This window comes from Condylura cristata, unplaced genomic scaffold, assembly GCF_000260355.1.
Source record: "Condylura cristata isolate star-nosed mole 26May11 unplaced genomic scaffold, ConCri1.0 scaffold00008, whole genome shotgun sequence".
NCBI classification, from domain to species: domain Eukaryota; kingdom Metazoa; phylum Chordata; class Mammalia; order Eulipotyphla; family Talpidae; genus Condylura; species Condylura cristata.
The window spans coordinates 24361343-24375077 of NW_004567109.1; the positions used below are offsets into that span (position 1 = coordinate 24361343).

Consider the following 13735-nt stretch of genomic DNA (forward strand, 5'->3'; position numbering starts at 1 on the left):
AAAAAAAAAAAAAGAAAGAAACAGCTGTGAAGTAGTCCAGTTAGTATATAATTCCACAGTTTCTTTATCCATTTGCCTGTTGACCAACACATAAGACCTGATATCCTAGAAGAAGCAGGCACCTCCTGATAGTCATGACCACCTAAGTGAGAGAAGAGAACCCCAGCATCCCTGCAGCTTGACTTCATGATTGGAAAGAGCTTTGTTTTGACAACACTAAGACTGCAGCCACAAGAATGTGGGGAATGTTCTTTTGCTATGAAATGGCAATTAACTCTATAGTCCTCTGATACCAGAGATATCAAGAACTCAGTATCTTTTCCAGAGTTTATCAGGAAAATGATCTGACTTTATTAATACTTTTTTTTTGAGAACTTAAGAGTTTGCTTATAGCCCCAAATTCAAGCTACAACATTTAAAGACACTGTAACTCCCTGTTATTATCATTTTCCAAGTCAACCATTTATGCAATTTGGTAACAAATTTTCTCATTTACTGTGAAAACTGTAGTTTTTTAAAAAGCCTAACAGCCTGAAATGTAGTTTTTTTCACTCTAACTCAATATAACAAGTAAATGAGGGATATCTACGTTTCTCTTTTGTAGTGTTGCTTGTATCTGTCATGTGCATGGAAATTTTCTGAGGAGATAAGTATGCTTTATACTCCTTCAAAATTCTAGATAATGAAATCCTAAATGACTCAATAATGAAAAAAAGATTTAAAAATCAAGTTCCATTGGATGGTAGTGGGTGATCAGTAGAACTTTGGTGAAGGGAGTAGTGTTGTATCATATAGTTGTAGTGTGGAGCAGTGTTCCTAAAACTTATACAGTGTGTAAAACACTATTATTTAGTGCTGTGCTTTAACCCACTGCTCTACCAGGGAGGACCCAACACTATTATTTAAATAATATCAAAACAAAAGTAAAAGTCAAGTGCCAACACTAACTAATGAATAATGCATAATTCAAATGTGCTATATAGGTATACAGTAGTAATTATTGTTACTATTACTCAATAGTAAGAAGGAATAAAGTACTGATATGTTAAAATATAGATAAACCTTCAAAACATGATACATGAAAGAAACCACTCACAAAGACCACACATTGTATGACTACATTTATATGAAATGTCCAGTATAGACAAATATATATACACAGATAGATTAGTGTTTCCCTACAGTGGGATGGGAGGGAATTGGGAAGAAATTAGGACTAACTTTTAATGAGTATTTAGTTTCTTTGGCGGGTAGTAAAATACTCCAAAAACTTATTATGGTAACAGCTACACAACTCTGTGACTATATTAAAAAACACTGAATTGTACCTTTCAAATAGATGAACTGTATGTTGTGTAACTTACACCTCAATGAAGCTGTTAAATTTTAAAAAAGAAAATCAAATTCTAAGACTCTGTCTTCCACTTAGGATTTATAAAGCTGGAGAGGTACATTCACCCAAACAAGAAAAATTGTATAATGTACAAAATCATAATGTTTTGAAATTATCACCGGGAAAACAAGTAGCCAGAAATTTAAAGAAAGACAAGACCCTCCAAAGAGAGATTAGATCTCAAAAGAAGCTCTTCCATGGCCAACATATGAGGAAGAGAGGTCTGTCATACAAGTGAAGAATTTAGTTAACATTCTTAGCAAATATCTAAAGGTTGATTGTAGGCTAGCCCAAAAGGTTACCACCCCAGGAACCACATTATAAGAAGTAACTGTACTTACTTTTCTCAAATATACAGAGCTATATTATAAAGAGTAAACTTTACTGTACGCAAATGATACCTTGGTAAAAACTCAATTAAAAAAAAAAAATCAAGCACCCAGCAATTAGAAACAATCAAAATGCCTACTGATACTGGACACAATTAAATAAATAAGTAATGGTGTATATATATTCACATGACAGATTATTATGCAGCTATTAAAACCATGATAAAAAACTAAGAGGACTACAGTAGTCAGGATGTCAAAAATATTTGTATCCTAATACCTGAAACCTGAGAATATGGTACACTATACAGCCAAAGAGATTTTCAGATAGGTTGATTATCCTATGTTATCCTGGTTCACCCAATATAATTACAAGGGTCCTTATAAGAAGGGGACAAATAGTTAGCTAAGTACTTTTTAACTAGTAAGTTATTTAATTCTCCAGAATCACCCAGTCTTGAGTGTTGGTTCAAACATCAACTTTATCTTTAGGCATGACCATAACACCACAAATCTCATAGGCTGCCATTTGGGTACTGCAGAGTTTACTTGGTGCTGTCACATGGCTGTAGTGTTGGACTGTTGTTGCCTACACTAGCTGGAGACCTCTCCTTATACCCTCCTCCGGACATGGTCTGCAGTTCCTGGAGAATCAGAGCTCTAAGTAGCAGCTTATGGTGCTGGATACACTTTTACTACTGTTTTCATCCAGTCGTGGGGAACTGGAAAATTCCTTTGGCCTATCTTTATTCCTTTCTGTTTCTTACCAGAATCTTGTTTCTTTTTAGCTTACGAGTTTTGAGCTAAATACATTTAATTACCCTCTTTTGTTTTCTGCTGCTGAAATTTCTACTGTTTTTAATTTTTTCACTTTAATTAGGAACTAGTAATAGGAGTTCTGTGATGCTACATCGATGAAACATGAAGGCATTATACTAAGTGAAATAAGCCAGTGACAAAAAGAAAAATATTATATGATTCTACTTGTATGAGGCATCTAAAGTAGTTGAATGATGATTATCAAGAGTTAGGGACAAGAGAGAGTTGTACTTTAGTAGTTATTAGATTTGTAAGATAAAAATTTTGGTTATCTGTTTCAAAGAAATTTGTGAATATACTTAGCAATACTAAACTGTTACTTAAAACGAGTTAAGGTGATTAATATTACACTGTGTGTTTACCACAAGTTTTTACAAAGGAGATTCTATAACACTCCAATACCATTCCCTTTCTTCCCCCAGTTGCTTTGCCCTACTCCCATGAAGGCTTTGGCTCTACCTTGGCAAGAAAAGACACAGGGAAAAGCTAAGCTTGTGCAGTAAAGAAAGCCTCCATTCTATCTCATGGGAAAACATTCACATACTTTTGTTAATTTCACACAGTATAATCTACTTTTCATTCTCTTTCCCATCCACTGGGTGGTTTTATTTTGTTTTAAAACAAGGAGAACTGCCAAGAAGAAAAACCCTAGGGCTTACTTCTGCAGGATGGATCCCTTAATGACCAACTCTTCATCCAAGTCTGCTTCATTAGCCATGAAGAGCAGCCTTTTTCCTGTGCTGTCCACTCCAATGAAGTCACGCTGCTCCACTGAATCATACAAAAGAAGGAAAATCAAACAAAACCATTTTCCCCACTTGCATCACTAAGTCAGGGGACAGGGCACCTGCTCACATTGCTTTTGGAACCAAATGCAGGCCTGAATGTTAAATAACACATACTTACCACACTGCTGAAATCATGGGCAAAGTTGTTTTATATGGTTTTAAAGGATTTTGAAGGAACGTTAAAGTTTTACAACATTATAGATTAAAATACTGCGTCAGTGAAATTTCCTGATTTAACAGATTGCTGTTTTTCTTGGGGGAGGGGTTGCCACATTACTGTTTTCTGTTAAATTTCTTTCCTTCAATCAGAATATAATCTCTTCACAGACAGTCTAAACATCCTTTTATATTCCTACAATATCCAGCACAGTGTTGTACTCTTAAAAACCTGTTACTAATGTCTATATAGCATTAATCTATAGCTTACAAAAGGCATTTTCATATAAAAACAACATAGCATAATGATTAAGGAGAGTGCCTTGAAGCCAGACCACCTGTATATATTATTCTACCAACTAGCTGTATGTCATTGAGCTAGTTACTAAACCTCTCTGTTTCTCAGTTTCATCTGTAAAATAGGATAATAGTGCCTACCTCATAGGCTTGCTATGAGGACTAAGTGAATTAATATTTAATAACTATTATTATAATTCTATAACTGTGCTGTTTCCTAATATATTAAATAACATTTTTAAGTTTAAAAAATTAAATAAATGCTTTCATTTGATCCTCACAATAATTTTTTTTTAAAAAAGCAATGATTTAATGTCTCATTAAAAAAAAAAACTCAAAAGTTGAGCTCTAGGAAAACTGATATCTCTTAAAGATGAATTTGCCTTCTATTGATGACAATGGCTACTATATAATGGAATGTGCTGTTATAGCCTGCAAATGCCTATTTATCTAGAATCAAATGTACTGTCTAATGTATTTCAGGGGCTGGCAAGCATTCATGCTTTCAGAGGTCTCTGATCATTTTATCATATGCAGTGTGTCAAAAGTTTTAAGCTGCTTTTTTCAATAACCAAGATTAGTGGACTCTAGTAAGGAAAGATAATAATGCCAAACTGTGAGTAAGTTTTACAGAGGATTTCAACTGAAGCTGCATTTTGGAGAGAATTTCAAATTGCACAGAGCATCTTTCACATATATCAATTCATACATTATATGGGAACTCAAGAATATAACTAAGTCTGCAAAGTTCTGATTATGAGCCAATATTTTAAAAAGGAACACAAAGATGTTATTTTTGGATATAGTTTAGACTGCTTACCCTATCCAAATCCTTAGGCCCACAAAAACCTTGAATCACTGAATGTCCTGGGAGCAATAATTTCCAACAAGTCAATTTTTCAGCAATGTTGCATTTTACTTGCATTCTTCTCCCTCTCAGGCCTCCCTTCTGTATTTGCTTCTTTGTAGCTGCCATAGTAACTGGGACCTCAGAATATGACAAATTACAGAAATCTGGAATGGTTTCTGCCCTAACAAAATGAATTTCACTATCGAGGAGGAGAGTAACCTTAGAATGTCATCCTAAGAAGAAAGGCTACACAAATTAGGTAAGAAAGCAGTTAAAACTATGAACTTCCATTAAAAAAAATTTGAATAGTACTTGAATGAAGCAGAGAAGATAAGCATGATCCCTGAGTAAGAATGACTCACAAACTCATTAAGCATTCTGTATTTTTGTAAACCTATCCTTTAAAACATGCAGTGTTGTAAAACAACATTACCTCAACAAATAAAAAAGAAAAAGGTAAGAAAAAAAAATTCTGGATATTCAACGATTCATATTTTTTTCTAGGTTTATAACCTCTCTAACTGATCCTTCTGTCATCTTTATATCACTTATTCATTCATTCACTCAACTAAAAGATGAATGTGTGCATCTACCCAGTGATAGGCATTATATTTAGAATTGGGAATGTCAACTTTATGAAGCTACCATGACCCTGATGCCCACACCAGACAGAGATATAACGAGAAAGGAAAATTATAGGCATATTCACATTATATAAATATAAGGATCCTCAGTAAATATTAGCAAATCAAAACTAACAGTGTGTATAGCACACTTAAGGGAATTACATTATTACATCTCCTCTGATAGAGACGTAAACTCTAAGATGCAAAACAGCATAGTTGCTGTAAAAATCAGTATGTCACTTTGTCAAAAAATTATCAATAGAATTATTACATGATCCAGCAATTTTCCTTCTGGATACATACCCAAAAGAATTGAAAACAGGGTTGCTGAAGATATTTATACACCTATATTCACAGCAGCAGTAGTCACAACAGTTAAAATGTGGAAGCAATCCAATTGTTCATCAATGAATGAAGGGATAAACAAAATATAGTATATACATAATTGGAATTTTATTTAACCTTAAAAAGGAAGGATATTCTGCAATATGATACAACATGAATGAACATTATACTAAGTGAAATAAGCCAGTGACAAAAGACAAATGCTGTATTATTCTACTTAAGTATCAGTGAGTTCAGCTGTGGTAGAAGGGCTTTCAGAATGATAATCACCTCCAGGTATTCACAGCTTTTGTATATCTCCCCTTGAATAAGGGCTGGCCTATCCACATGCTCCTAACCAACAGAATGTGGCAAAAAGGATGAGATGTTATTTTCATGATTAGGTTACTTAAGTCCTTGAATTCTGACTTATTAGGAGATTCTCTCCTTGCTAGCTTTGATGAAGTTTGGTGTGTTGGGAGAGGCCCACATGATAAATAAATGAGGGCTGCCTGTGGCCAACAGACAGATATTGGACTGAGGTCAGCCCAATAGACCATGGGGAACTGAAATTCTGCCAACAAATAAGTGGGCTTATAAATAAATTCTTGACCAGCAGTGCTTTTAGATAAGAAGTTGGACTTGGGTGACACCTTGATTCCAACCTTGTGAAAGACTGAATCAGAGGACCCAGCTAAGCTATGCTAAATTCTTGACCCACAGTATTATTTTAGGATGTTAACTTTATGGTAATTTGTTATGTAGTAACAGATAACTAATCCACAGATCAGTAATCTTTAGCTGACATCATCTGAACAGAGATAAGCTACCTCAGTTATATCAGGCCAAACTGGCAATTTATATAGAATAATAAGCAAGTAAATGATTGCTGCTTTAAGTTTCCTATGTTTGGGTGAGATCTGTTATGCATAAAAACTAACTGAAACAATGTGTAAAGGGACAGTAAGTCATGATGAAGATGGGTTTATTATAGATATACAAGGTGGCTGTGTACTTTATTGTATATTCCAGATATACAAAGTGGTTTATTATAATTCATCACAAGACCACAGTAAAAGGGAAAAAACCACATGACTACATAAAATAGATATATAAAAACCACTTGATGAAATTAACATACCTATAGATTCAGTGCAGACACACAAGGATAGCTACTTATGATAAAAGCCCTTAAAAAATTGGGGAAATCTCAACATAATTAAGGCCATATACAACAAAACTACAGTCAACAGCATACTCAATGGTAAAAAACTAAGTTTTTCCATCTAGTATGGAAAGATCTGGTATAAGGATGTCCACTTTCACCTCTACTATTCAACACAGTATTGGAAATCCTAGTTAGAGCAATTATGAAAGAGAAAGTTATAAAAGGATCCCAAATTAGAAGAAGCAAAACTATCACTATATGCATATTAAATACATATTCAACTCTAAAAACCCCATTAAAAAACTAATTGAAATAATAAAATCAATATAGTAAAGTGGCAGAACACAAACTCAATTTACAGAAATCAGTTATGTCTATATGCAAATAATGAGCTAGAAGAGAAAGAAGTCAAGAAAACAATCCCAATTACAGCTGCAACAAAAAGAATTAAATACCTAAGAGTAAACTTAAGAAAGGAGGTGGAAGACCTAGATAATGAAAACTACAAGATAAAATTAAAAGAAAAAAAGACACAAAGAAGTTCCCTACTCATGGATTGCAAGGATTAACACTTAAAATAGCCATTTTATCCAAAGGAATACACAGATTGATGCAATCCTTATTAAGGGGTGAGGGGGAAGTCAGTCTTCGTAAATATCTAAATCTCTTACAAATTTTGTAGAGGGAAGTGTTGAGGAGGAGAAAGATGGCTTCTGATATATCTGTCATTAGCCAGTCTGTAAGTTAGTAGAACACAATTTGGGAAACTTGGACCTAATGCTTCCAAACTAATAAACATTATCTGAGACAGAGTAAACTGCTGGCTATTTGGTACATAACCACAGATTAAATATATAATCTGAGAAACTTAGCATTCTTAAAAAAAAAAAAGCTTATCATTGAAGTGCATACCACTACATGAGAGGATTTTAAAATTCAGTGATTTACATGAGCCTTAGTACTCAACTATAACAAAATATAGCTATTATAAGTTCAAATTTCACATTAAAAATGAACAATTTTTCTAAAACACAAATCTGATTATGACATTCTTTTGTTTAAAATTCCTCAAAAACTCCCCTAAGAATGGGGGATAAAGTTCCAATTCTTCAGCCTGATCCCTGTATCCTCTCCAGTCACAGCAAAGGGACTGCTTCCTTGCCCTCCATGCTCACAGCTAAACAAGTTATTAGAGTACGATATACAATTTCAAAGATGGAAAAGCCAGTTTAAAGGAACTTTTTTACTGGAAGTCATGACTATTTAAGGATTAAGACATTTTTAAAATGTACGGGTAGTTAGATAATAGTTATGGCTGATTTAAAATAAAATTATTAAAGTTATTCCCTTTAGGCAATAAAAATTTATAAAATGTTAAAAATTGTAAGGTCAAGAAAAATTGTAAGGTCAAGAAAATTAACTATAATAGGACATTTGATTTTTAAAATTACTGTTGAGTAGAAGGAAGGGTATGCAAATAAACAAAATATTCATTTTATATAACATGCATATATTTATTATTTTTAACATTTATTTATTTATGCATACAAGAGGGAGGGGTGAGAAGACTCATCAGAGAAGAGTGGGGAACAGAACAGGCAGATCTACTGAAATATACTGCTGAGGGGAGCAGCAGGCTGGACAGTAGAAGTCTGCTGTGTCTTGTGGGTCAGCTCCCTGGCTGGGGATCTGACTTGTGCTGCAGTGGCTGAGCAAAGTTTCATAGTGCTGTGCTTAACATCTTGCACCACCAGAGAGGCCCAAAAAACATACATATATTTATAAAATCTGGATATATAATTGTTTCTGTGTAGTCAGAAAAGGCTGAAAACAAGGAATTATGAGTAAACAAATCAGACCTTGCAATTAGAAACTAGATCAAGAAGAGAAAGACTGATCAACACAAAGATCATATACAATAATGTAGAAAGAGGACCCAACAATTACAGCAAAAGATCACTTAAACATAAAAAGTAACTAGAAAGAAGTTCCAATGCTATAATCCAAAATCATGTTAACCAAATGCCCTAAAGAGAACTAGAAATACAAACAAGATTACTTAAATCCTAGGCATGATAGCTCTAGATGACTATTAACTACTATAAATAATAAAAGCTTCTTCAAGTCAGGTACTATGTCTTATTTAACTTCATATCATTCATCTATAACACAGCGCCTGAAGTATACAGTTGGTTCTCAATACATGTTTCTTAATAAAAACAGTTATTAACAAAAAAAAAAAAAAAACACATAAACCAAACTCCAGTCTGCTTACCTGCTTTTTTTTTCCCCTTTTGACCTGGAATTGGTTCTAAGTTATCTTGGCCTTTTCTCATTAACATGGCAAGTGATGCTTCATGAGCTCTGAACAGGTCTACAACCTCATGTAAGGCAACATCTGTTATTAGATCACAGCTCAGGATCAACACATCTGTCTGTTAAATGAAGAAGGGGGAAGTTACTAACACAAAGGAAAATGGCTCACACGAATTATCATAGGATAAATTTGTAATGGTTTAGAAGCACACATAAACTGGACAATTGTTTTCAGTGTCCTTTATTTTTTATAGCAGCTGAATAAGTAAAACAAATGTGCTGTTTGAACTGAACTGTGCTGGGGGAGGGGGTGGAGTATCTACTGTGCGCCTTACTACTGCCATTCTTGAGACACCTCTGAAATCTTAGCTCTAAGGAAAAGTCTGAAATTACTACATCGACCATTTCTTTTCTTTCTTTCTTTCTTTCTTTCTTTCTTTTAAATACATACAGAAATGAGTTATAAGCCAGAGGTACAGGGGCAGTGAGAGGATTCACCAGTGACAGAGTGAGGAGCAGAACAGGCAGATCGACGAAGTATACCACTGAGAGAAGCAGCAGGCAGGTCAAGAGAGGCCTGCTGCGCCAGGTGGATCACCTCCAGGTACAGGGATTGAACTCGAAGTGGCTGTGGCTAGCTTGCAGTGCTGCATCCTTACCCGTTACATCACCAGGGAGGGCCTACATTGATCATTTCTATGACTACGGATTAATGACCTTAAATGTATATTCATTTATAATTTGAAAAGCATTTCCACATTGTTCGATAATTTAATATGGTAATGTAATTACTTTGCTAGAGAACTAAGAAATAATAGGATGAATATAATGTTTCAATCTTTGGAAACTAGTAGCTGGTAGTCTAGCTAGTAGACAATTACAATACATTGTCAGTTATGTATAAAAACACCATTTAATCCCTGTAACAATACCATGGATATGGGATTCTTACTATAATTATTACTTCCCATTTTTATGGATAAGAAAAATGAAGTCTATCTACCAGAGTATTTGGGACATTCTAGACAATAATTGATAAATGAATAAATCAATAAAGTAAAGCTTTTTTAAAGAAAGATTTTATTTATTCTTGATTAGCAGAACTGGGATATAGGTGGAGATGCAAGGGATGATAGGATTCACCAGAAACAGAGCAGGGAGCAGAACTGGCAGATCTACTAAAATACACTGCTGAGAGAGATAGCAGGCGAGATAGGAGCGGTCTGCTGCACCATATGTGGGCAAGCTCCCTGGCTAGGGGCAGAACTCAGGCCTTCATCACAGTGATAGTGCCTTGATTTAACCCCTAGACCACCAGTGAGACACCCCCCTCCCCAAAAGCTTTTTCTGTAGTGGCTAATTTTCTGATTATAACTCTGATAATTCAGATTAATTGCAGTAATAGCTAATTGTGGCAATTAATGTTTATTAAATGTGTACTGTTGGGTATAACTGCATAGAATCCTATGTAGAAAGCACTATTATTTGTGTTTTACAGATGAAATAGTTTTATAGTAGTTACAGTAGCCATCCAAAATCTAACAACTTATAATGTCTATTCATACAAACAAAAGAGTATGCATTACCTTACAGTATTTAAACAGCCCTAAATTTAGATCTTAGATACTCTAAATGTTGGTCTATCTAGTACTGGATATTAGCTACAGTATCACATTTCAAATGTCACCTTGATAAGCTATAACATATCAATAAGACTGTTAAGATGGTGAAAGAGCTGGACACTATGCCAGCTGAAAGAACAGAAGATGTTTAATAGGGAAAAGACAAGACAGTGGGCAGAACAAGGAGTATGGAGTGCTGTTAAGAAAGAAAGAGATTTTACCCAAACAGTCCAGAATAAAACTAAGAATGAATAAGTGAAACAGAAAGAGAATCTCTGGTTTACATATAACCTTTATGTCAATTAGAACTAGTCAAAAAGTCATTTTTTAAGGTTTCCCATATTAGAAATGCTAGAGAATAAACCAGGTTATTGCTTAATAATATAATTCATCTATCCAACATATTGAGTATTTACTCTGCTTAATCAGGTTTTATTTTTATCTTTAAAAAATTATTTATTTTACATCATTTTTTTTTTTTTGGTAATGCGTTTTCTCAGGTGTAGTCCCCATAGAATTTCCACCACCAATACATCCATGCGCCATCACCATAGTCCCTTCCTACCCTCTGCCCACCCTGTAGACTGTCTCCAATTGATAGTTGTCTGTGTTTGGTTTTTTTGTGTCTTTTAAATAATTTATTTTTTCCTTGATCCTTATATTCCTCCTATAAGTAAATCCATCCAATATTTTTCTTTATCCTTCTGGCTTATTTCACTGAGCATAATCTCTTCTAGTTCCATCCATGTTTCTGCGAATGGCACTAGTTTCTTTTTGAGTGCTTAATAATACTCCACTGTGTATATATACTACATCTTCTTGATCCAGTCACCTACTTTGGGCATTGGGTTTACTCCAAGTCTTAATGCTGCAGTAAAATAGGGGTGCAGATATCCTTTTGTATTACTGTTTTTGTGTCCTTTGGGTAGGTTCCTAGGAGTGGAATTGCTGAGGCATACTGTAGCTCCATTTTTAGTAGTCTGAGGAACCTCTATACAGCTTTCCATAGTGGTTGGACCATTCTGCATTCCCACCAGCAGTGTAGGAGTTCCTTTTTCAGCATATCCTTGCCAACATTTTAATATGTGCCATTCTTACTAGTTTAAGGTGGTATCTCATTGTGGTTTTATTGCATTTCCCTGATTATGAGGGATGTTGAACATTTTTTCATATGCCTGCTATCCATTTGCATTTCCTCTTTGGAGAAGTGTCTTTTAAATTCTTCCGCACATTTTTTGACTGGAGTATTTACTTTGCTTTTGTTGACTAATTTGAGCTCTTTGTGTATCTTTGTTATCAGACACTTATCAGTTATGTGGCGTGTAAAATTTTCTCCTAATCACTTGAGTATCTCTTTGGTTTGGTTTATGTCTTTTTTGTTGCAAAGAAGATTTTTAGTTTGATGTAATCCCAGATGTTTATTTTTTCTTCACTTTCTTTGCTTTGGGAGATGAGTATTTGTTTATTTTTGAAGATTTATTTATTCATGCATACAATAACTGGGATACAGGCCAGAGAAGCAGTGGGGTGAGAAGGTTCACCAGAGACAGAGTGGGGAGCAGAACAGGCAGATTGACTGAAACACACTGCTGAGGGGAGAAGTGGGAGAGACAGGAGAGGTCTGCGTGCCACACAGGTCACCTCCCTAGTCAGGGATCACATTCATGCTGCAGTGGCTGCAAATATCCCTATGTGGGGTTAATGCTGTGCTTTAACCCCCTGTGCCACCAGGGAGACCAGGATGAGTCTTCAAAGATGTTACTGAGATATATGTCTTGTAGAAAATACCTACATTTTCTTCTACATATTTTATGGCTTCAGGTCTTATGTTCAGTTCTTTTATCCATTTTGAGTTGGTTTTTGGGCAGGGTGTGAGGCAGTGGTCTAGTTTCATTCTTTTGCTTACGATGTTCCAGTTTATTGAACAAACTGTCCTTGTTCCATTGCAAATTCTTTGCTCCTCTGTCAAAGATTAGTTGTCCATATATACATATGGCTACATTTCTGGGCTTTCCATTCAGTTCCATTGGACTGTGTGTCTGTTTTTATTCCAGTGCAATGCTGTTTTAATTATCACGGCTTTGTAGTATAGTCTAAAGTCTGGGAGTGTGATACCATCATTCCCCTTTGTATTAGTCAGGAGAATTTTGGCTATTCAAGGATTTTTGTGAAATCCATAAGGATTTCATCAGTATTTATTCTATTTCTCTGAAGAATGTCATTGAGATTTTTATCAAAATAGCATTAAATCTGTAAACTGCTTTTCACAGGATGGAATTAATCTCTAGAAATTAGAGGAAACTCAGACTAGAAAATATTAAATATGAATGGCTAATCAAGCCTATTTTTAAAATTAATTTCTATCTATACACCCTACCATTATATTTTATCATCTAAAATCCAACACTTGTTAAATAAATTCCTTAAATTGTAATTTAAACTGACACTATCGGGCCCTCCCTGGTGGCACAGCAGGTTAAAACACAGCACTAAGAAGCTAAAGACTTCAGCATGAGCTTAATCCCCGGCCCCAGAGGTGATCCACATGGCCTGGCAGATCTCTCCTGGCCCACCGGCTGCTCCCCTCAGCAGTGTAATTCATCAGTTGGCCTGTTCTGCTCCCCACTCTGTCTCTGGTGTATCCTCCCACTGCCCCTGCACCTCTGGCCTGTACCCCAGTTCTGCATGCATAAATAAATAAATCTTAAAAAAAATAATAAACCGGCCCTCCCTGGTGGCGCAGCGGGTTAAAGCACAGCACTGAGAATCTGAAGCCACTTCCGCATGAGTTCGATTCCCGCCTGCCGCCTGCCCCGGAGGAGACCACATGGCGAGCCAGACCTCTCCTGACCCGCCCGCTGCTCCCCTCAGCAGTGTACTTCGTCGATCTGCCTGTTCTGCTCCCCACTCTGTCTCTGGTGAAGCCTCTCACCGCCCCTAAGCCTCTGGCCTGTACCCCAGTTCTGTATGAATAAATAAATAAATCTTTAAAAAAAAAAATAATAATAAACCGACACTATCAATGTTTCACAATAGCACACAGTTTC

At 35.4% G+C, this 13735-nt stretch overlaps 1 protein-coding gene across 2 annotated transcripts in view; it reads right to left on the minus strand.

The window, feature by feature from the left end:
• EIF2B3 (eukaryotic translation initiation factor 2B, subunit 3 gamma, 58kDa) overlaps positions 1 to 13735 on the minus strand; it is a 59527-nt gene that overhangs the window by 27142 nt on the left and 18650 nt on the right. For both annotated transcript variants that reach the window (XM_004678934.2, XM_012721996.1), the window contains exons 4-5: positions 9026 to 9185; positions 3201 to 3312 (exon numbers count right to left, since the gene is read on the minus strand). In XM_004678934.2, coding sequence (XP_004678991.1) covers positions 3201 to 3312; positions 9026 to 9185 — 272 coding nt within the window. The remainder of the gene's footprint in view (positions 1 to 3200; positions 3313 to 9025; positions 9186 to 13735) is intronic.